Genomic DNA, 23,536 nt, shown 5'->3' with positions numbered 1-23,536 from the left:
AGAGGAGGAGAAAACGAAACAGGACTCGGAGTTTCCCGAGAAAGCCGCTACTGTTATCCGTCGGTATTAAAGGAGACACACTCGAGGGTTTATTTACGGTTTGTGTGACTGCTTCATATCGGACAACAGCGACGTAAACCCGCCACCGTGTCTTATTTCCGATCCGCGACCACGCTTGAACTCATCTGTCGAGGATCGTAGCTTCAGGTAGGAATATATATATAAAGGGGGTGGGGTGTGAAACCGTGTATTTCATTAATGTTTTCTTAAACATTCAGGGGCAAAAAAACGCTGATGGAGAACTAAATATTCAAGGAGTTAAAGCCAATTTTGAGCCTTTAGCGTGCACAAAATCAGTTTTTGTGACTGGTTAAAATGTAACTTTCTAAACAGGAATTGTGGTATTTGTCAAAACCTTTTTTTAATGTAAGTATAAAACTGAAATTTTACAAGCACAAGCCAAAAACGCTGTAAAATAAACACTATTAGCTGTACAACGATTAGTTATTTGGCACTGATTGGCTGTTTGCCGTCACGTGGTAACCTCCATGCCGTTTGGTTAACTGTCTGCTCTCTGCTAGCATCTGCAGAATGTATATTGAATTACTATTTGTTTAAATATATTCCATAAAGCGTTTCGCAAATACTATTCCCTCCACCTAAAATACACATAAAATTCAATTAGAAATTTTAAGCTTTCTAACAAAAATCAAATGAGTGTGTACAACCTAAAAACAGTATATTACGCTTTGAAATTTTGTGTTTCAATAGATACAGGTGTCATATGAGGTTATGTTTTCGCCCGTTTGTCTGTCTGTTTGTGAAAAACCTAGAGCCCACAATCTTTCATATACTTATGATTTTTTTTTGAAGATTCATATCCCGATAGGCAAGAACTGATTCAATTTTCAAGGTCAAAGGGCAAAGTCAGGAAAAGTCGTGGAAAACTGTAAAAATTCCTACCTTTAACATCAAAGGAATATTTAAAAAAATTCACAAAGGTATAAAAAAATATTTTTCATATTTGAAAGAATGTAGGATGGTATCCTTTATCGCCTGACAAAGTTTGGTCCGGATCTGATCTGGATTGTGTATTTTGTGGACATTGGAATTTCATATTTAAAACCCCATTTAATGTATATTTTACATTATATCTTAATCAAACATGCCCCAATCACTCTCATATTTGAAAGTGAGGTGCAGACTGGCACTCACTGTCACCTGACAAAGTTTGATCTGGATCTGTTCCGGATTGTGAATTTTGTGGACATTGGAATTTAATATTGAAACGCCCATTTTGTGTACATTTTGAATTTTATCTCAATCAAAAGTGCCCCAATCACTCTCCTTTGTGACAAAGAGGTGCAACCTGACATTCTTAATGAATAGACTAAGTTTGAGCCGCATCTGATCCATATTGTGGATTTAGCCAATATTTGATTTTAACATTGAAAAGCCCCTTTGATCTATATTTTGTGTTATATTTTACTTTATGAAAAGCCACTTGTAACAGGACTTTGACCTTGAAAATTTCTTTCCAAGGTAAAAATTTGTGGCGTTGGAAGCTAGTGTTGGTAGAGGTTTGTGCTCTATGAGTGTGGTGCTCTAGTTTGGGGCATCTTGGCGTCTTTTAACATACAAAATGAAATAGACACATACAGGCCAGTCGGATTACTTCTGAAGCCTTGTTGTTAACAGCAGGATCCTTGAGGCCACTGTTGCTCATGTAAATAATTTATTTTTTCGCTGGCTGCTACAGTTAGGGGTCATCACAGCAGATCAGTTGTCTCCATTTCACCCTGTCCTACACCAGTGGCCTATATATCCTCCCTCACCACATCTATAATTACTCTTCTCCGGCTGGTGGCCCCATCTTCAGCATCCTTCTCTCTATATAGCCTATTTCCTTCCTTTGAACATGTGCAACAGCAGCCAGCAGGTTGTGTTGTGCAGTGAAGTACATCTTACTTTCCAAAGCCAAAAGAGATTCTAACAACAGACACTAGAAGCCTTGGGTTTTAGCCTCGTGGTCAGAACGCCTGCCTTCCATCCTGGAGATTGTGAGTTTAAGCACAGTAATGGATGCAGCGACGCAGGTTACACATGTCCAAACTATCTCAATCTCACCACTGTTGGGACCCCTTCACACATAGTGCGAAGTTTGGACGAAGTGCACACTTAGTGCACATGACGCAGGAATCATGTGCAAACCATGTAATGTCGTTCCCTGCCTCCAACGCCTTGTACACCTGTTGCTACAACTATTTGCGCACACAAGCACCTGAAAGACAAAGTGTGTGCTGTGGGAACCCATCGCACCCTGTCGTGGCAAGTGTCGGCCAAATTCCAGGTGACACGCACAAACATCTAACACTGCTCGCATGGCACTTAGAAAATGTGTGGCCAGTTGCACTCTTGGCACAATAACAGATTACAGAAGATCACCTTCATACTCGCAGAGAAATTTAAGTCCCACAGGAGTGTGGCTTTGGGCTGTGCGCTGAGATGATAGGGGTGTGTCCTCCCACTGAAGCGGCTGTGGAATTCTGTGGATCTGGACATCCCAGTTGGACACCACATACTTTGTTTGGACGGACATGGACAAACAACTGCCCAGTGTGACGCACATGTGTCTGTTTGCTGTTATCAAGTGGACATAAAAAAAATATCACTGTGGCACACACAAGGACAGGCTGCTCTCAGGTTGAAACGGACTGTCAGCTCAGAAAACGCAGCAGGCGATCACGTCACCCATGTGAGCTCTGTTCCACATGACGCGGTGTCCTGCGGCGCGTCATCCACAAGATGTGGATGACGCCATTCATCATCCATTCATCATCCAGCAGATGTGGACATGAATGAGATGAGTAAACCGCTTGTCATTCATGCTTCATGTCATTTCATGACTGTATGTCTGTGACCATGGGTTATTTACAGAGAAACAGACAGATGATATCTGTATTGCTCACTTGATAAATGTGTTTTTTATGGTGTGTGATTTTTATTTTTTGTTGTTGTTGTAATACTTCCATGTCCTTCCTGATATGAGGCAGATTCCCACAGCTTTCAAAGAACAACTCCGTAGCTCAGTGGTAAAGTCTTTGACTGGCAATCAGAGCTTTTAAAAGGTGCGAGTTCGCGTTGGGGGGTGGTGTTTCTGGTTTTTTCTTTTTCTTTTTTATTTCTTCCACATAAGCAGTGCAATGGGGTTCCACAGGCACCGGCTGTTTTTATTTTTTTTTTTATTCCACATAAGCAGCGCGATGTGGTTCCACACGTACCAGATGGTTTTATTTCTCAGTTTTTCCACATAAGCGGCACCATGTGCTGCACCTCGCACTGTTTCTGCTTGAAAGACATCAGCGCGTACATGAACTCTTGCACCAGGTTCATGCATGCTTGCCCGTCAGCGCGATGTTTCATGGTGCGCTAATTTCTAACTGTTTTGCACTGTTTCGCCGTAATCGACCAGACATCGACAAAACTTTGCACTATATGTGAAGGGGCCCTTAATGGTCTCTCCAAGCAGTACTATCTGCATGTATCACGCTTATTTCTAATACTGTCTTTTCTAATCTCTCCAATAATTGCAACAGCTTCAACTCTGGCAGTTCGGCTCCCTGTCTTTTTGACAGCACCATGCCTCTAAATCATATGACAGAACTGGTGTCATTACATCTTAAAATCTTTTCCTATCACGCTTACAGTTAGGCTTCTGTCACCAGTCACTCCTGCCACTCATCTCCACCCGCACCATCCAGTCTGCACACTTTTCTTAACCTTTCTACCACATTTTCTATTCTGTAATCAGTCAGTTGACCCCCCCAAATATCTACCTTTGCTACCATTACCTTCTTGTAACCAGACCATCCACCACAGTGCCTCTCACTGATGTGGCTGTGGAAAGAGGATTTGGATTGGCGGTACTGTTAAATGGCAGAAAATTGACTACATTTCATTTAAAACCCCTACTCTGTGAGGGCACAGATATTGAGTTTTCTCACATACACACACATGCATAGTATCAGCATCAACAAATAGATGCTTAACAAAAGGTGTTACATCTGATCTTATCACCGTTTTTCATTATTCTCAAAAACTACATCAAACATGAAATTTTTGTGAAAATTATACCAGGAAAGAAATTTTAAAAGTTTTAATATGTTTATTGATTTATTTTACTGTTATATTTTCGTCATTTGCAAGGGGGTACTTTTCTCAGCACCCCCACTTCCCACAGCTATGCCTACTCACTTTCATTCTCTGTCTTTCCAGAGCATACCTTCACCTTTCCCAGGCTTGTTTCTTCCCTACTCTCATTGCAGATCACAGAGTCATCTGTGAACATCACAGTCCATGGAGATGTCTGTCTGATCTTGTCTGTCAACCTGTTCCTCATCATTGCAAAAAATGAAAGGGCTCAGAGCTGGTACATAACGCAATTCCACCTCGAACTTGTTAGTTAATTCTACTGCACATCTCACCGCAGTATCTTTTAAAATAGTTTCCGTTTCCAGACTTAATTTTTGTAAAGTTTCACAAAGATAGATGGCAAATCAGGCAAATGATCAAAAGATTGCAGAAAATGTGCAACAGGGAGTAAAGCTAAGTTATGAAGTAATATTAGTAAGATAATGAAAACAGAGCAGGCTTCAGTCTTGTTGGATGTTAAATTTTTAAAACTGACTGTCATCCTGTGACTGTTCTCACCTACTGGTATTTTCACATCCTCCTTTCTATTTGTTTCTATTGTTGCAGTCATTGCATTGTGCACAGCTGTAAAAGCAAGCCTGCAATCTGAATATATATGTACAGTATATATTGATATTTAGTTGGAAAATATAATGCGATTACTTTATTCAGCATTACAAAATGTATAAGTAGGTACTGAACAGAGAAGCATGTGCTTGTTGAGTGAAAGGGGGCACTTCAGGAGTGTTTAATAGCAAAATTATGCAGTGAAACAATATTACAAATCCATTCATTTTATACACTACATTAATATTCATTAATTTTTACCTTGTCATGCCCAGTGCAAGATGTCACACTCTAAACCCCTGCTGATCCCGTGGTTACGCTCCCAGATTAACAGTAAGAAGTATCCTGGAGTCACCTGGACCAACCCAGAGCAAACAACATTCTCCATCCCGTGGAAAAATGCACTGAGGCAGGATTTTTCCAGCGCTGATGTGCTCATCTTCAGAGTATGTTAAACGCCACACAATCAGCAAAAAATACTAGAAACTACATTGCATATGCAAGTTGTAACTTTTATTTCTGGTGTTCCAAGCTGTTTCTGTATTGTAATATTGTAGGCCTGGGCAGAGGTCAGTGGTAATGGGAAAGTTAATGGAGACGCTTCAGTTTGGAAGAGGAACTTCCGGAGCGCTCTCCGAGCCAAAGGCTTCAAACTGCTATCTGACAACAAAAACGACCCAGCTAATCCCCACAAAGTGTTCCAATGGCCAGATGAGTCTACGTTTGGAGGTGAGAATCCACCATATCTATCAAATCAATAATAATGTAAAATTATTTTTGTTTTTGTGGAACTTGTGTTGCAATTTTTAATTGTGACTGAAATCTCACAAAATCCAAAGTGTCCTAGCCACAGACGGTAACACGATACAGTACGGAGAATCTCCACCAGGTGTTACACTGGGTTAGTAGTAGTAGTGGTACTGCTATACATTGTTCATACATTAAGTGCCACTACGCGGAAATGTCTCATACCTGCAGCCGCAATGACTTGGGATGCGCGTCTGATAGTCAAAACATAGATACAGTGTGGATAATCACCACAGGGTGCTACTTTAGTAGTAGTAGTGGTAGTAATACTGCAATTCATTGGGAATACTACTGGTATCTGTTATAGTTGCTCGGTGTCAAAGAGCTACTGTGTAGAAATTTCTCATGCTTGTAGCTACAACAACTTGGGACACACGTCTCATAGTAAAAATGCAGATACAGTATGGATAATCACCACAGGATGCTACTTTAGTAGTAGTAGTGGTAGTAATACTGCAATTCATTGGGAATACTACTGGTATCTGTTATAGTTGCTCGGTGTCAAAGAGCTACTGTGTAGAAATTTCTCATGCTTGTAGCTACAACAACTTGGGACACACGTCTCATAGTAAAAATGCAGATACAGTATGGATAATCACCACAGGATGCTACTTTAGTAGTAGTAGTAGTAGTAGTACACTTGGTTTCAGTGCGGAAGGTTTCCGGTCCCTCACACATTTCTCCATGGAGTTGCATCAGGAATAGAATCCGGCATAAAACGTGTGCCAAATCAACATGCAGCTCCACCTTGGATCTGCTGTGTCGACCCAGACTGAAAACAAGTGAGCAGCTGAAGGGCCTTACTTTAGTAGCAGTAGTAGTAATACTGCAGTTCATTACTAATCCTCTGGTATTTGTCATAGTTGCTCAGTGTCAGAGAGCCGCTGCACAGATGTCTTGTTCCTGTAGATGTGCAGTCGCAAAACATTTTAAGAAACATGCTTTCTCATGGTCAGATTTTCTGGAAGTCATCCTCCCACAATGCATTGCGGACCTTATAGCCACAAAGGTGTTGGGTAAACCAAACACACAGTGTAGAGGATTAATAGCACTGAGTGCAACTGGATGTTTCAGGGATTAAAAATGTGTATGTATGTGTGTATGTGTGTGTGTGTGTGGGGGGGTGGGGGGGTGGGATAGTATTGTTACACATTCAACAAATAAATTACTTTTTGTTATACTACACTGTGTGAACATTTAGAGGTAAAATTGCTGCCTCCTGTTAGCCTACAAGACTGTTGCTAGCTTGAAGTAGAGAACAGTTAGCAACACAGCACGAGTCAGCATTATGGTTTGTTTTTTTTTCACTCTGAAGGACACTGTACTACAGTCAGTGTTTAAATTGTTTTCAAATGTTAGATATAGTTGTTTAATTATTTGTTTTCTTTATTTGTTCTGGTATTAAAGTAGTTATTTTACCTAGGATTGTATCCTTAGTTTTATATATTTTTATCTGTTCCCTTTTGGAATGTGCCTCTGCTGGAATGTGCATGTCGAACTGGATTTAACCCGTTTTACCACTTAGGCCAAAGAGTTTCAGATTACATTATAAATCATACATGTCCCGTTATTGCATGGGTCACGGGCAGGGGGTGGGACCTCTCTCGATTGCCCACAGGGACCAGTAAGGGAAGGATTTTGTGAAATAAGGTTCACCTTTGTCACGCCTAGGTTGTCCTGTATAAAAACTTTTTGTCCATTGTTCGGGGTTCTGAAACAGCGGATCTCGTCAGAGAAGTTCTTCAGAATCCAGGCCTGATTTTTCACGGTGACTTCGAATAAATTTAAAGTGCGGAATAATTCGAGTTTGTACTATGTAGGGACAGTGTTACAGAAAGAGCCGGGGGAAAATAACAAATACGTACTAAAAAAAAACAAAAACAAAAAACAATTCTTTGCTTTGTCATTTTTTAAAGATGGTGGTATATATTTCCAGGAAATATTTCCTGTATGATGTATGTGGTAGATATTTGTGGTGTTAAAAAAAGTGAGAAAAAAGACAAATAACGTACATGTTATTGAATTTACAGTCACAGTACCTTTAAATTTGGAATTTATATGATTTGGGTGCACACTCCAGCAGCTCCCAGGGTTCAGCAGGTGGCAGTACAGGACATGATGCCTTTCTTTTCATGCAGAATGTTTTTTTAAAACACTTTACCATGAGCATTTTGCAATTCTAAAGAAAAATTTTGGCATCACTCAAATTCAGAAATTGTGCCCAGTTTAGTTCCCGTATTGTTTTTTTATGTTATGTTCTTGAGGTCGGCGCCATGTCACTTCGGCAAAGTGGCCAATCTGAACGTGAGAAGTTGTACCTCCGTGACTGGCATCGGGCTGTATGCTGTTACATTGCTTTTGTCTCTAACTTGCCAGCTAACAGCTATCATTGCCTGAACCGTTGAGATTTATACACCAAGTTGACCTTAAATGAACCATTGTACATTAAATTGACTTTATTGACGAGTCTGACCCCCTTGAAAAGTGACCAAATTACATGCATTTGGATTGAGTTCTGCAATGTTTTCACCGACAAAACCTGCCCCTAGATGTTAAATGCCCGGATGACCAACCTTGAGAATATATATCTCACTCTGTATTTGGCAATGTAGTGAGCACCATGTTTCTCCCTGCATTTGCTAGCTTGTTAGCAACGTGAATATGGATGCCACAACCAGCAGGCGACAGACACGTCTATGGGATATTACATAGGGTAAACAAAGTAGATTTTTTTTTTTTTTTAGTTGAACTGGTGCTTTAAAGTTCACCGAATTTGAATTGTAACTTTAATTTTAATTTGTCCTCATTGTATGCCCTTTTAAGTTGGAGACGTACAAGATGATTGCGTTTATTTCTTTGTAGTTATTCTTTGCATAAGCTGGCTGGGAGGATTTTTTTTGTTGTACACGCCCTATATTATTACCCAAGCAGGGGAAAAAGCATTTGCCAACAAAAGTTGCACGGTTTCAGTGAAGCATTTGGGTATATGGTCAAAGTTTGGGTGGAATCAACAGAATAAGTATCAAATCAAATCAAATCAATTTTATTTATATAGCGCCAAATCACAACAAACAGTTGCCCCAAGGCGCCTTATATTGTAAGGCAAGGCCATACAATAATTACGGAAAAACCCCATCGGTCAAAACGACCCCCTGTGAGCAAGCACTTGGCGACAGTGGGAAGGAAAAACTCCCTTTTAACAGGAAGAAACCTCCAGCAGAACCAGGCTCAGGGGGGGCAGTCTTCTGCTGGGACTGGTTGGGGCTGAGGGAGAGAACCAGGAAAAAGACATGCTGTGGAGGGGAGCAGAGATCAATCACTAATGATTAAATGCAGAGTGGTGCATACAGAGCAAAAAGAGAAAGAAACACTCAGTGCATCATGGGAACCCCCCAGCAGTCTAAGTCTATAGCAGCATAACTAAGGGATGGTTCAGGGTCACCTGATCCAGCCCTAACTATAAGATTTAGCAAAAAGGAAAGTTTTAAGCCTAATCTTAAAAGTAGAGAGGGTGTCTGTCTCCCTGATCTGAATTGGGAGCTGGTTCCACAGGAGAGGAGCCTGAAAGCTGAAGGCTCTGCCTCCCATTCTACTCTTACAAACCCTAGGAACTACAAGTAAGCCTGCAGTCTGAGAGCGAAGCGCTCTATTGGGGTGATATGGTACTATGAGGTCCCTAAGATAAGATGGGACCTGATTATTCAAAACCTTATAAGTAAGAAGAAGGATTTTAAATTCTATTCTAGAATTAACAGGAAGCTAATGAAGAGAGGCCAATATGGGTGAGATATGCTCTCTCCTTCTAGTCCCTGTTAGCACTCTAGCTGCAGCATTTTGAATTAACTGAAGGCTTTTCAGGGAACTTTTAGGACAACCTGATAATAATGAATTACAATAGTCCAGCCTAGAGGAAATAAATGCATGAATTAGTTTTTCAGCATCACTCTGAGACAAGACCTTTCTAATTTTAGAGATATTGCGCAAATGCAAAAAAAGCAGTCCTACATATTTGTTTAATATGTGCATTGAATGACATATCCTGATCAAAAATGACTCCAAGATTTCTCACAGTATTACTAGAGGTCAGGGTAATGCCATCCAGAGTAAGGATCTGGTTAGACACCATGTTTCTAAGATTTGTGGGGCCAAGTGCAATAACTTCAGTTTTATCTGAGTTTAAAAGCAGGAAATTAGAGGTCATCCATGTCTTTATGTCTGTAAGACAATCCTGCAGTTTAGCTAATTGGTGTGTGTCCTCTGGCTTCATGGATAGATAAAGCTGGGTATCATCTGCGTAACAATGAAACTTAAATGAAAATTTAAGTAACAATGAAAATTTAAGCAATGCCGTCTAATGATGCTGAAAAAAGGTGAAAAAGTCATCATAGACTACTAGAACAAATTTCTCAACACACTTTCATTGTAAAGATAACTATAAAAGTGTGAAATCTGCCTAAGGGAAACATGTATAAAGTGAATAAAATTGGTCCTAGCACAGAACCTTGTGGAACTCCATAATTAACCTTAGTCTGTGAAGAAGATTCCCCATTTACATGAACAAAGTGTAATCTATTAGATAAATATGATTCAAACCACCGCAGCGCAGTGCCTTTAATACCTATGGCATGCTCTAATCTCTGTAATAAAATTTTATGGTCAACAGTATCAAAAGCAGCACTGAGGTCTAACAGAACAAGCACAGAGATGAGTCCACTGTCTGAGGCCATAAGAAGATCATTTGTAACCTTCACTAATGCTATTTCTGTACTATGATGAATTCTAAAACCTGACTGAAACTCTTCAGTCAGGCATAAGTATGAAAAATAACAATAGGTGTGTTTTTTCAAAGCACATTTAATAAGTGTGGGTAGCAGCAGCCTTAAAGGTTAGAAAATGGGCGTGTTTAAAATAAAAATTTGAATTAATAAAGTGATAATAGTTCGAAGATATTAACTGAGCTGTCTTGCTTTCAGTGCCCAAAGCTCACCCTTCTTCTGGATCCCAAACCAGCATGGATCCTGATTTGTTTGAGGGTTGTTCCTTTTCTGCACAAGATGTAAGTTTGTCAGGAAATTCACAATGTGTAATAGAAATGTTAAAATGGGTTCATAAAACTCACTTAGCTGTGACTGTGTGACATCACAGAGCCAGGCTGCCCAGTGCTTTGAGGACATGTGTCTCTCAGAAGACACCATTTTTGCAGGTAATGGATCCACTCTGTAACCTTTAAAGGGCTTTTATTATACAACTTTTCAAACTAAAGCAGGTTACCATGTGGGCGTGTCTCATTAAACAAGTAGCTTAGATATGAACATGCGCGACATATGTCCCAAAGTCTAAAACAAGCTCTTTGAAGCCTACGGTTGATTTATAGGAGGGGATTTCTACATGAACAGAGAGAATTCTGGATTGTTTATATGGGTGATTCTTTAACTACGGGCACTATTGGCCTTGTAAATGTAATTTCCACCACACCATTGCCTTACAATATAAAGCGCCTTGGGGCAACTGTTTGTTGTGATTTGGCGCTATATACATGTGCTCTGATGTCACTGTTTATCTCCATAGAAACTACCCAAACAATCTTTCATACGAACTGTTTAGGGACATTACAGTGTTGTGGTGGAAATTACGGCAATAGTGTGGTACAACTACATTTTGTTTAAAAAAAATCACAACAGTTGTATGACATTGAATACCCCAATTATGTTTTGATTATTTTACTGATATTTTATTCAGAGATATTTTAAAACATTAGAAAAAACATTTCTTTACCATTCATTTTTATCATTGAAGATCAAAAGTCTGGGTGTGGGACAAGCACAAAACGGCAATATTTGCATATAATGATGCTGAAAAAAGGTGAAAAAGTCATCATAGACTACTAGAACAAATTTCTCAACACACTTTCATTGTAAAGATAACTATAAAAGTGTGAAATCTCCCCTTTTTTCTGTTTTTCATACAATATGATCAAAGGACATAATAAGTGCCCGTAGTCTAAGAATCACCCATATTCATCATAATGCCACATTCATATTTAACTAAGAAATTAACAACAAACACAGCACAACACAGCCCCTTTAATGTTATCAGACTATTAAAGATAGGCAGCACGCCTTCATTGTTTTCTTGGTATTTCTGCACGCGATAAATCGACTGGTTTGTGCCAACAGAATCCACTCCTGACCAGGATATTCTTCAGAAATGCCTCAAAGGCCTGAACATTAACCCTGAAACAGGTAGATTTGCCAGCATCTCTTCTGATTTTCTGCAGGTTGAGCAGAACGTGAGAGTAACCAAGGTAAAAAATTCTTTGAAATTGTTTTGTCTGCTTCTCCAACTTTTCCACAGAGGGCATCACAGGCTTTGAGCATTTTCCTGAGCAGCAACAGCTTCAGAATCACGTTGTGATTGGTGGACAAGCGTTGCCCGAGCAACAGCAGTATCCAGTAGCATTTGAGGATGCAGTCGGTGGAGCTGGGTTGCCAGAGCAACCGGCACATCCGATGGATGGAGTGGTGGGAGGGGCCTGTGATGCACAGTTGGTAGACCAATTCCTGCAGACTATGTCCAAGGCCAAAGATGAAAATCACTTTAGTAAGTTGAGGAATGTGACTGAATTCAATATGGATTACAACCAAAAATAAAAAGTGAATACAGTAAATCCTTTGCAGAATAAAATTATTATTTTTAATAAGGCCAGACATAGTAAATATGAAATGTTTCTCTGACTCCTTTTTCCCTCTGTTAGAGACCCAGTTTCGGATTTCTGTGTACTACAGAGGGGTGAAGGTTTCTGAGCAGCTGATTGAGAATGAAGGTGGAATTCGTCTAGTCTTCAGGTAAATCTTCCTCATTAGCTCCGCCACCGCTGTGACAGTCACCCCAAAAGTTGTGCATAAGTAAATAAACTTAACGTTCTGTAATAGTTCACCCCGTCTGTGGATGTTTTGCAAATTTCTGTGCTGATGTCACCATTTGGGAGGGTGAAAGAGGTACAGGATCCACTTGCTCGGTGCACAAATAGATAGGCCTAATGCTACCGAATACAAAGCAAGAATCTGCACCTCTCTAAACACTGAGAGGGTAAGACTCAGTAGTGATTTGTAGGAAAGGTTTTGCTAGTTGGAATTGCAGGATCCACACTGATAATTAATGTTACCGGACAGAGCGATAAGAACATAGAGTAAACCGCATCTTGGTGCTACTGAACAAGTGAAAACAGCATTAGAAGTGTCTGGTTGTACCCAGTTTCCATGCAGAGGAAAATGTGTGCATGCTCACTTCACTAAATGTAAATAGACTTTATAAGACGGCAGATTATACAGTTGTCCACTTATATTAGCATCTAAGCTGCTGGCTGCCGCTGCTCAGGCATTACAAGTCAATTGCCAATGAGGGGCTGGGTCTTAATTAGCCGGTCGGCCTGTGGTGGTTCCCCCAAAGCAACTAAAAATAGAGCGTAGGTTGAGAAATGCTGAAGTCTCCTTTAATATGTTGGTTGGGGTACGAAGAGCAGTGTAAGCACTTAGTGTGTGTGCCTCCAAAACAGGAGGTTCTTATCCTCTTATCCTTTGTGTATATGTGTAATTGCATCAGGAAGGGCATTTGGTGTAAAACCTGTGCCAAAATCTTAGCCCCATACTATCCACCATCGTTATCGTTCTTCATAAGAGAACAGTGACAGTGCCTCCTAGTGGCGTTAGACGGTAAAACAAAAAACAGTAGGCTTTGGACTTGGGACCTCCTTGGTGGAAGGCAAGAGTGCTAAGCACTGCTGATCTGGTGTGGGCGGCTCATGACATGCAGTTTGAAATAGTCAGTGTCCTGCCTTTCATATGACCTTCTATTGAACATGTTGTCTACACTTTAGGCCTGAACTCAACGGGCCTGTTTTTGATCACGAGTCAGGCCTGTCCCTCGTGTCCCTGCCAAGTCCAGGAGCCATGGTGGACCAGACCCAGGCCAGTCTGACTGGGCGCATCCTAGAGAAGATGGGTGAAGGTCTGGATGTGGGGGTGTCGGGCCATTTGGTGTATGGGCAGCGACGGGGTGAAATCAAAGCTTTCTGGAGCTTCTCCAAATTTGACCAGAGCAGACAGCCCAAAGAGGTTTCAAAACTGAAGCCTGATGTGCTCTACATGTTCAAGGATTTTGTGCGAGGTGAGGGATATGACGATCCTTTGGGGTTTCTGTTGCATGTATGTTTGTATTGAAGATCGATATATGATCATGTCCCTGCAGGAATATTGGGATTTATTGACGGGAAGGAGTGTCCTCCCTGCTCCCTGTTCTTATGTCTCGGGGAGAAGTGGCCTGATCCAGAAGGCCGGTCTTGGGAGAAGAAACTCATCACAGTGGAGGTGAGACCACTACACCATTTTAGCAAATTTTTGAGGGGAGGCGCTGCTAACATGTTGCTTTGCAGCACTACAGTAATGAAGATGACCATTGCCTGCTGTATGTTGTTGACTTTTACTCTTTTTATTTTTTTTAATGTTCCGTCTCAGGTCGTGCTAACGTCCATGGAGTTAGTTAAGAGTCTGGCTGTTGGAGGTGGCGCCTCCTCCCTGCAGTCTGTAGAACTGCAGATGTCCCTTGAGGAGATGATGGAGATGTACTGACATTGCTCTGCTTAAAGGGCTCATGTTTACTAAACTAATGTTTACCAGTATTAATAATGACCACCAGATATTAAAGTGTGTAGCTAAAACTACCCCGCTTAGAGGCCAGTGACATTTTCCCTGCAGTGGTAACAACGTAGAACCTGTGCAGAAAAATGTAAATAAATGGCTGGAGGTTTGTAAGCAATAACTCAAAAACTATTAATGCATCCATATCAAAATATGAATTTCATATTTAAAGGCTAGTCAGTCCAGGGTGTGTATGTGCACTTGCATGCAAGTTTCTTGTATTACAGATGTTTAAAAAGAGATGTTTGAAGACAAACTCTTGGTTAGAGTGGAGACATTTTTTTACATACAAAGATAAACTGTGGGACTGAGGATATTTATTTAGCACAAAATTCCAATTATATAGTTTTTTTACACCTTCACAACAGGCTCTAATTTCACCTTTCTGAATATGCTACATTACCAGTGATACCAGTTTTCTCACTGTTAGGAAAAGTCGACCAGATGTTTGACATCATTCGACTGTAGCTCCGAACGTCTCGCATCAAACAACTTGCACATGCGTCCAAATGTCTTGTTACAACAAATAAAGACAGTTAAACTGCAACTACTTTTATATTTATCCCACATTTAGTTTTCAATGCTGGAGTAATACTGATGTCCTTAAAGAGCAGGTGGCCTTACTTGTTCAGATAATAATGCCAGTGTTCCAGATGTTACACTGTCATTATGAATGACAAATTACACATAGAATCTTTACATAAAAAAGGACAAAAAGTTGACGGCATAATAACAGATCATGTTGTCCAACAAGACAGTTTCAAGCTTAAAAGTTCCAACACACAATGCCCTGCAATGTGTCGCACCACACCAGGTTTATTTTATCCTCTTACACTGTATTTTTGTGTACTTTTGTCTGAGTATTTGCAAGCTATTAAGCCGGCCACACGCTACATGATGAAACGATGTGATGGCGCCTTATCAGCATAATGCAGGAGCATGCGGCAGAATTGGCGCCTCTATCCACACAGCGCTGCACAGGTCCCATATGTGATCAATGCAGAACTCCATATTAAGAAACAAATATGTAAGGACATAATGGTTTTTTTTCCAGCACTCAATATGTTTCTGTGAAGGCTCTCAGTTGTCCAGGTGGTTTCCATAGTAGAGAAGCTTGAATCTTCAACTGGACTAGGTTGCTTGACGCGAGGACGTTTCGCTTAGCACTCAATATGCTACGGTGTGCACACAAAATAATTATTTTGTTTAAGGTTTCATTAATTTGGCCACACATAAGTATCTGCGCTGTGCCAGGTTGCCAATCATGCAGAGCCTTGAGATGAGTCTCGTCATCATCGTGTAGTGTATGGGCGGGTTTATAGGGATTTATCTACATATAATACAATGCTGTAATTTGTTTAAATTATACAATAAAGTGCAAATGTACAAAGTAAAATTTCATGACTTTATTAAAATATGTTCACATACTTTCACATTTGTACCATTTTCTGTTCTCTGTTCATTTTAATTCTTGCCACCACTGTAACATTAGTGCTGCTCTGCATCATTATTCTAAATCCAAAGCAGAATTAGAAGGGGGGTGGGGAGGGGGGGGGGTTGTTCTATCTTTTCTTGTGTGGACTTGGGTTGAAAACAGCTTGCTGTGGCGGATTGACAGCTATGTTGGCTTTTTTCATTTGAACAAACAGCATGTTTACTCTGGAAACTTTTAGAAATGGAATATTTACAATAAAATTACTGAATAAATAGAAGTTACTGAATTCATGTGTTTCAGTCCTCTATTTCATCAGAGTCTCCGTCCTTTTCAGATTCCATCCTCCCTTCTTCAATGAGGGAATTATCCCTCAGTCCGGTCATTGGAACCAGCTTCCCCTCTGTATTAACTCCCATCGGTTGGATAATGTTTCCTCTGTAAAACAGTAGCACAAAATCCAGACTAACAGTCTGTTAATATGTGAGTGGAATGCTAATGTAGCTTGGGACAGACTACTGACCTGGACAGCTTGTTGAAGAGCATGATCAGCCTCCTGGCTTCTTCCTCTTTCTCCTCCTCGGTCATTCCCTCCATGGGGTCAGGCTGCTCTGCCTCCACCCGCCCCGTCACCGGGTTGATGCGGTCTTTGACTTGCCGGTACTCCTCGGTGTCTGAGTCAGAGTCGGTGGAGTACTGAGTGTCAGAACTTGACATCCTGGATCGCTGGCCGCCCAGTAAACCTCTGGTGGCCAGCAGGCCGGCTGCATTTCCGTACCCCGTGTACTTGACGAAACGTCTGACTGGAGAGAGGAGCAAGATGAAGCATGAGTTACACTGAGGCCAGTGTTGAGAGGATGAAGTAAGTCAGGCCTATATAAGCCTCAAGGCCCATCGGGCCGGTGCTTATCCTCGGATACTGTAGTATGAAGCGGATGCGAGTCTATGACTTTCTGACATGCAATGTCAATTTTAGTTAGAATTTTAGTAAACCAACATTAATAAATGCATAGATGGGTGCAGCCATGCTGATCTGTGCACACCCGATCCCATCAGATCTCAGAGATTTTAGAATAGGTCCTGAGTAGGATTTGGCTTGGAGACCGTTTGGGACCGTCTGTTCTAAATGCAGAAATGGATCCACAGGAGCAACCGTGGGTAGCTGGGGAAGGAAAAAAATCCCGAGCCGGCTATTCATTTTACCGTTTTCTTTGCAGAGGACAAAGATGAGGTCAGCGGCACAGTGCTTGAGGTCCGTGTCCACATGGGTCATGAGGCGGATCAGGCGACTTTTCACTGTGGTGCCTTCCTCTGGCCTCTGTGACACGTCTCTTAGTGGGGGCAGGATCTAATGGTAAATACAGGTTAGCATTTGATTAGATGTCAGTATGCCAATAACAGTCTAATGACAGCTGTTTTAAAGGACGTTACGTGATTCCTGATGTACTGCCGTGTTTCTCGGTGGGCTCGGCAGCTCTCTGTCAGCAGATTGAGGACTGGTGTTAGTTTTTCTTTGACCTTATCACCCTGAGAAGCAGATAAGGGACACATGACTTATTTCAGCATTCGCCGGAAGGTGCGTTCTGTTGTTGAGTGGAAACCTTATATCTGCCTCGAAACAAAAAGTCAGCTGCTGGCGTTTTGTACACGTCTGTCCTTTCTAACTCACCAGTTCCAGGCGTTTCTCCATGAACAGCAGTAAGGTGTGGACACAGTCCATGTTGACCCCTTGGCACTCCTTAGAGCCTGATTCCAGGGGCCCCACCAGCAGCACATCCAGACACTGGAGAGGCAGCGCTGACAGCAGGTTGACTGTGTGACTGGTGGGTTACAGACACACAGTCATTAAAGTGTATGGAGGAAAAAACATTAAATGTTTCAGCTTAGAATGTGGAAAAATATTTCTCATTTTGAAATGGATGACTGCAACATGTTTCAAAAAAGCTGGGACAGTGGTATGTTTACCACTGTGTTATCACCTTTCCTTCTAACAACACTCAATAAGCGTTTGGGAACTGAGGACACTAATTGTTGAAGCTTTGTAGGTGGAATTCTTTCCCAGTCCGGGGCCTCTGTTGTCGTATTTTGCACTTCATAATGCGCCACGCATTTTCAATGGGCGACAGGTCTGGATTACAGGCAGGCCAGTCTAGTACCGGCACTCTTTTACTATGAAGCCATGCTGTTGTAACACGTGCAGAATGTGTCTTGGCATTGTCTTGCTGAAATAAGCAGGGATGCCCCTGAAAAAGACGCTGCTTGGATGGCAGCATGTGTTGCTCCAAAACCTGGATGTACCTTTCAGCATTGATGGTGCCATCACAGATGTGTAAGCTCCCCATGCCATGGGCACTAACACACCCCATACCATCACAGATGCTGGCTGAACTTTGAACTTTGTGCTGGTAACAATCTGGATGGTCTTTTTCCTCTTCTGTCCGGAGGACACGGCGTCCATGATTTCCAAAAACAATTTGAAATGTGGATTCATCAGACCACAGCACACTTTTCCCACTTTGTGTCTGTCCATTTCAAATGAGCTTGGGCCAAGAGAAGAGAAGGCGGTGTTTCTGGATGTTGTTGATGTATGGCTTTCGCTTTGCATGGTAGAGTTTTAACTTGGACTTGTAGATGTAGCGACGAACTGTGTTAACTGACAATGGTTTTCTGAAGTGTTCCTGAGCCCACGTGGTAAGATCCTTAACACAATGATGTTGGTTTTTAATGCAGTGCTGCCTGAGGGATCGAAGGTCACGGGCATTCAATGTTGGTTTTCGGCCTTGCCGCTTAAGTGTATAAAGTTCTGCAGATTCTCTGAATCTACTGATTATATTATGGACTGTAGATGATGGAATCCCTAAATTCCTTGCAATCGAACATTGAGAAACATTGCTCTTAAACTACTGGACTATTTTTTTTCACACAGTTGTTCACAAAGTGGTGATCCTTGCCCCATCTTTTCTTGTGAACGACTGAGTCTTTTGGGGATGCTCCTTTTATATCCAATCATGACATTCACCTGTTTCCAGTTAACCTGTTCACCTGTGGAATGTTCCAAACAAGCATTCATTTCAAAATGAGCAAATATTTGTACAAAAAGTCTTATCAGTTTGAACATTAAATATCTTGTCTTTGTGGTGTATTCAACTGAATATAGGTTGAAGAGGATTTGCAAATCATTGTATTCTGTTTTTAATTTACATTTCACACAACATCCCAACTTCATTGGAATTGGGGTTGTATATACACACACACACACACACACACACATATATAAACAAGATGAAGTTAAAGAATGATGGACTGCTTCATCGAATGATTGCTTTTTACTTGTAAATTAAAATCAATTTGAATAATGAAAGAACATAAAAATAGAACATCACACATATAAAAACCATAAAAATCCTTAAAGGTGCTGTGAACTGCATTTTTTCCATTAATATAAGAGCCAACAACTATTTTCTATGCCAGCTGTCTTCCTGGGGAGTGCCTGCCCTGCATGTTTTCTTTTTGTTTTAAAAATTTTAATTTCATTTTCCACTTATGCACAAAAACATCCTCCCCAAAACTGAGGAGCGCAAAAAGACAACAAAACAAAATCAAAATACAAACAAATAAAAAGAAGAGTCTGCGTGTCAGGCCCCCTTAGCCCTGCATGATTTCTGTCTCTCTCTGTTCCACTTCCAGGTAATTAACTCTATCTGTTATGCTTAGCCAGTGAAGAGCTGGAAAACACCAATTTAAAAAAGTCAGGTATGACTTGAGAAGGTAGACGTGGAAAACATGCAGGGCAGGTGCTCTCTGGGAACTGGGTTGGAGACCCCTGTTCTATGCAAATATTTAGCATCTTACTGTGTGTGTGTGTGTATATACACAAGGTTGGGTAGGATTACTTTGAAATGTAATCCAAAAGTAATCAGATTACAAGAAATCCAAATGTATGTACATGCATACATGTAATCCACATGTATTCCTTCAAAGTAATCCTACCCAACTCTGTATATATGGGTGATTCTTTAACTATGGGCACTATTGGCCTTGTAAATGTAATTTCCACCACACCATTGCCTTACAATGTAAAGCGCCTTGGGGCAACTGTTTGTTGTGATTTGGTGCTATATACATGTGCTCTGATGTCACTGTTTATCTCCATAGAAACTACCCAAACAATCTTTCATACAAACTGTTTAAAGGGACATTACAGTGTTGTGGTGGAAATTACGGCAATAGTGTGGGACAACTACATTTTGTTTAAAAAAATCACAACAGTTGTATGACACTGAATACCCCAATTATGTTTTGATTATTTTACTGATATTTTATTCAAAGATGTTTTAAAACATTAGAAAAAAACGTTTCTTTACCATTCATTTTTATCATTGAAGATCAAAAGTCTGGGTGTGGGACAAGCACAAAACGGCAATATTTGCATATAATGATGCTGAAAAAAGGTGAAAAAGTCATCATAGACTACTAGAACAAATTTCTTAACACACTTTCATTGTAAAGATAACTATAAAAGTGTGAAATTTCCCCTTTTTTCTGGTTTTCATACAATATGATCAAAGCACATAAGTGCCCGTAGTCTAAGAATCACCCATATATATATATATATATATATATATATATATGTATGTATGAAACGGAACAACACTCCCTCTGTGCTTTGTGCTTTTGTCTCATTTAAATTCTTGGTGTGACTGCACATGCACATTTAGTGCATATGAGTCCCGCCCTGTGAAACTGTTGCCCTTTCTCACGTTTATAAAGAGACAGCAGTAGCTTTTACTCAAAGCATATCCATTTAATTTTTTCCATTCGCTGTTTCGCAGTTGTGAATCTCTCACTGTCTTGCGGTCCGTGACTTACATGAGAGGTCGGTTTCAGCAGCGTTCCAGTTTAGGGCACAATGTAAACACACCTCATGAAGTACGGACAACAAGACAACATCGGGGCACGGCAGAAGTCCGTCACAGATGCTGCACCTCTTCTAAATCAAATCAAATCAAATCAATTTCATTTATATAGCGCCAAATCACAACAAACAGTTGCCCCAAGGCGCTTTATATTGCAAGGCAAAGCCATACAATAATTACAGAAAAACCCCAACTGTCAAAACGACCCCCTGTGAGCAAGCACTTGGCGACAGTGGGAAGGAAAAACTCCCTTTTAACAGGAAGAAACCTCCAGCAGAACCGGGCTCAGGGAGGGGCAGTCTTCTGCTGGGACTGGTTGGGGCTGAGGGAGAGAACCAGGAAAAAGACATGCTGTGGAGGGGAGCAGAGATCAATCACTAATGATTAAATGCAGAGTGGTGCATACAGAGCAAAAAGAGAAAGAAACACTCAGTGCATCATGGGAACCCCCCACCAGTCTAAGTCTATAGCAGCATAACTAAGGGATGGTTCAGGGTCACCTGATCCAGCCCTGACTACAAGCTTTAGCAAAAAGGAAAGTTTTAAGCCTAATCTTAAAAGTAGAGAGGGTGTCTGTCTCCCTGATCCGAATTGGGAGCTGGTTCCAGAGGAGAGGAGCCTGAAAGCTGAAGGCTCTGCCTCCCATTCTACTCTTACAAACCCTAGGAACTACAAGTAAGCCTGCAGTCTGAGAGCGAAGCGCTCTATTGGGGTGATATGGTACTATGAGGTCCCTAAGATAAGATGGGACCTGATTATTCAAAACCTTATAAGTAAGAAGAAGAATTTTAAATTCTATTCTAGAATTAACAGGAAGCCAATGAAGAGAGGCCAATATGGGTGAGATATGCTCTCTCCTTCTAGTCCCCGTCAGTACTCTAGCTGCAGCATTTTGAATTAACTGAAGGCTTTTCAGGGAACTTTTAGGACAACCTGATAATAATGAATTACAATAGTCCAGCCTAGAGGAAATAAATGCATGAATTAGTTTTTCAGCATCACTCTGAGACAAGACCTTTCTAATTTTAGAGATATTGCGCAAATGCAAAAAAAAACAGTCCTACATATTTGTTTAATATGTGCATTGAATGACATATCCTGATCAAAAATGACTCCAAGATTTCTCACAGTATTACTAGAGGTCAGGGTAATGCCATCCAGAGTAAGGATCTGGTTAGACACCATGTTTCTAAGATTTGTGGGGCCAAGTGCAATAACTTCAGTTTTATCTGAGTTTAAAAGCAGGAAATTAGAGGTCATCCATGTCTTTATGTCTGTAAGACAATCCTGCAATTTAGCTAATTGGTGTGTGTCCTCTGGCTTCATGGATAGATAAAGCTGGGTATCATCTGTGTAACAATGAAACTTAAATGAAAATTTATGGTCAACAGTATCAAAAGCAGCACTGAGGTCTAACAGAACAAGCACAGAGATGAGTCCACTGTCTGAGGCCATAAGATGATCATTTGTAACCTTCACTAATGCTGTTTCTGTACTATGATGAATTCTAAAACCTGACTGAAACTCTTCAAATAGACCATTCCTCTGCAGATGATCAGTTAGCTGTTTTACAATTACCCTTTCAAGAATTTTTGAGAGAAAAGGAAGGTTGGAGATTGGCCTATAATTAGCTAAGATAGCTGGGTCAAGTGATGGCTTTTTAAGTAATGGTTTAATTACTGCCACCTTAAAAGCCTGTGGTACATAGCCAACTAATAAAGACAGATTGATCATATTTAAGATCGAAGCATTAAATAATGGTAGGGCTTCCTTGAGCAGCCTGGTAGGAATGGGGTCTAATAGACATGTTGATGGTTTGGAGGAAGTAACTAATGAAAATAACTCAGACAGAACAATCGGAGAGAAAGAGTCTAACCAAATACCGGCATCACTGAAAGCAGCCAAAGAGAACGATATGTCTTTGGGATGGTTATGAGTAATTTTTTTCTCTAATAGTTAAAATTTTATTAGCAAAGAATGTCATGAAGTCATTACTAGTTAAAGTTAAAGGAATACTCGGCTCAATAGAACTCTGACTCTTTGTCAGCCTGGCTACAGTGCTGAAAAGAAACCTGGGGTTGTTCTTATTTTCTTCAATTAGTGATGAGTAGTAAGATGTCCTAGCTTTACGGAGGGCTTTTTTATAGAGCAACAGACTCTTTTTCCAGGCTAAGTGAAGTGAGACGCCATTTCCTCTCCAACGTACGGGTTATCTGCTTTAAGCTGCGAGTTTGTGAGTTATACCACGGAGTCAGGCACTTCTGATTTAAGGCTCTCTTTTTCAGAGGAGCTACAGCATCCAAAGTTGTCCTCAATGAGGATATAAAACTATTGACGAGATAATCTATCTCACTCACAGAGTTTAGGTAGCTACTCTGCCCTGTGTTGGTATATGGCATTGGAGAACATAAAGAAGGAATCATATCCTTAAACCTAGTTACAGCGCTTTCTGAAAGACTTCTACTGTAATGAAACTTATTCCCCACTACTGGGTAGTCCATCAGAGTAAATGTAAATGTTATTAAGAAATGATCAGACAGAAGGGGGTTTTCAGGGAATACTGGTAAGTCTTCAATTTCCATACCATAAGTCAGAACAAGATCTAAGGTATGATTAAAGTGGTGGGTGGACTCATTTACATTTTGAGCAAAGCCAATCGAGTCTAATAATAGATTAAATGCAGTGTTGAGGCTGTCATTCTCAGCATCTGTGTGGATGTTAAAATCGCCCACTATAATTATCTTATCTGAGCTAAGCACTAAGTCAGACAAAAGGTCCGAAAATTCACAGAGAAACTCTCAGTAACGACCAGGAGGACGATAGATAACAACAAATAAAACTGGTTTTTGGGACTTCCAATTTGGATGGACAAGACTAAGAGACAAGCTTTCAAATGAATTAAAGCTCTGTCTGGGTTTTTGATTAAT

At 40.7% G+C, this 23,536-nt stretch overlaps 2 protein-coding genes across 6 annotated transcripts in view; one reads left to right on the top strand and one right to left on the bottom strand.

The window, feature by feature from the left end:
- Nucleotides 1-41: 41 nt before the first annotated feature.
- irf3 (interferon regulatory factor 3) lies at nt 42-15,499 on the top strand. 2 transcript variants are annotated; one of them, XM_034193139.1, is made up of 12 exons: nt 42-207; nt 5,034-5,204; nt 5,316-5,487; nt 10,539-10,621; nt 10,711-10,768; nt 11,742-11,807; nt 11,920-12,165; nt 12,320-12,410; nt 13,442-13,731; nt 13,813-13,931; nt 14,079-14,252; nt 14,408-15,499. In XM_034193139.1, exons 2-11 carry the CDS (start codon nt 5,040-5,042, stop codon nt 14,190-14,192), a joined length of 1,404 nt encoding a protein of 467 aa, XP_034049030.1. In that variant the 5' UTR covers nt 42-207; nt 5,034-5,039; the 3' UTR covers nt 14,193-14,252; nt 14,408-15,499. The 2 variants fall into 2 exon arrangements, with proteins under 2 accessions (XP_034049030.1, XP_034049029.1); XM_034193138.1 differs by lacking the exon at nt 14,408-15,499 and adding an exon at nt 316-317 and having other exon boundaries at nt 5,040-5,204; nt 14,079-14,401.
- A 147-nt stretch (nt 15,500-15,646) lies between these two features.
- LOC117530212 (synembryn-A) overlaps nt 15,647-23,536 on the bottom strand; it is a 29,171-nt gene continuing 21,281 nt past the window's right edge. For 2 of the 4 annotated variants that reach the window (XM_034193135.1, XM_034193137.1), the window contains exons 10-14: nt 17,363-17,513; nt 17,125-17,220; nt 16,897-17,041; nt 16,217-16,496; nt 15,647-16,131 (exon numbers count right to left, since the gene is read on the bottom strand). In XM_034193135.1, coding sequence (XP_034049026.1) covers nt 15,993-16,131; nt 16,217-16,496; nt 16,897-17,041; nt 17,125-17,220; nt 17,363-17,513 — 811 coding nt within the window. In that variant the 3' untranslated portion in view covers nt 15,647-15,992. The remainder of the gene's footprint in view (nt 16,132-16,216; nt 16,497-16,896; nt 17,042-17,124; nt 17,221-17,362; nt 17,514-23,536) is intronic. The other 2 variants (XM_034193134.1, XM_034193136.1) reach the window with 1 other exon arrangement.

Source organism: Thalassophryne amazonica, chromosome 18 (assembly GCF_902500255.1).
Source record: "Thalassophryne amazonica chromosome 18, fThaAma1.1, whole genome shotgun sequence".
In the NCBI taxonomy this organism is placed as follows: Eukaryota; Metazoa; Chordata; class Actinopteri; order Batrachoidiformes; family Batrachoididae; genus Thalassophryne; species Thalassophryne amazonica.
Note: the sequence above shows the minus strand (reverse complement) of the source record. Positions and strands in the feature narration are given on the sequence as shown.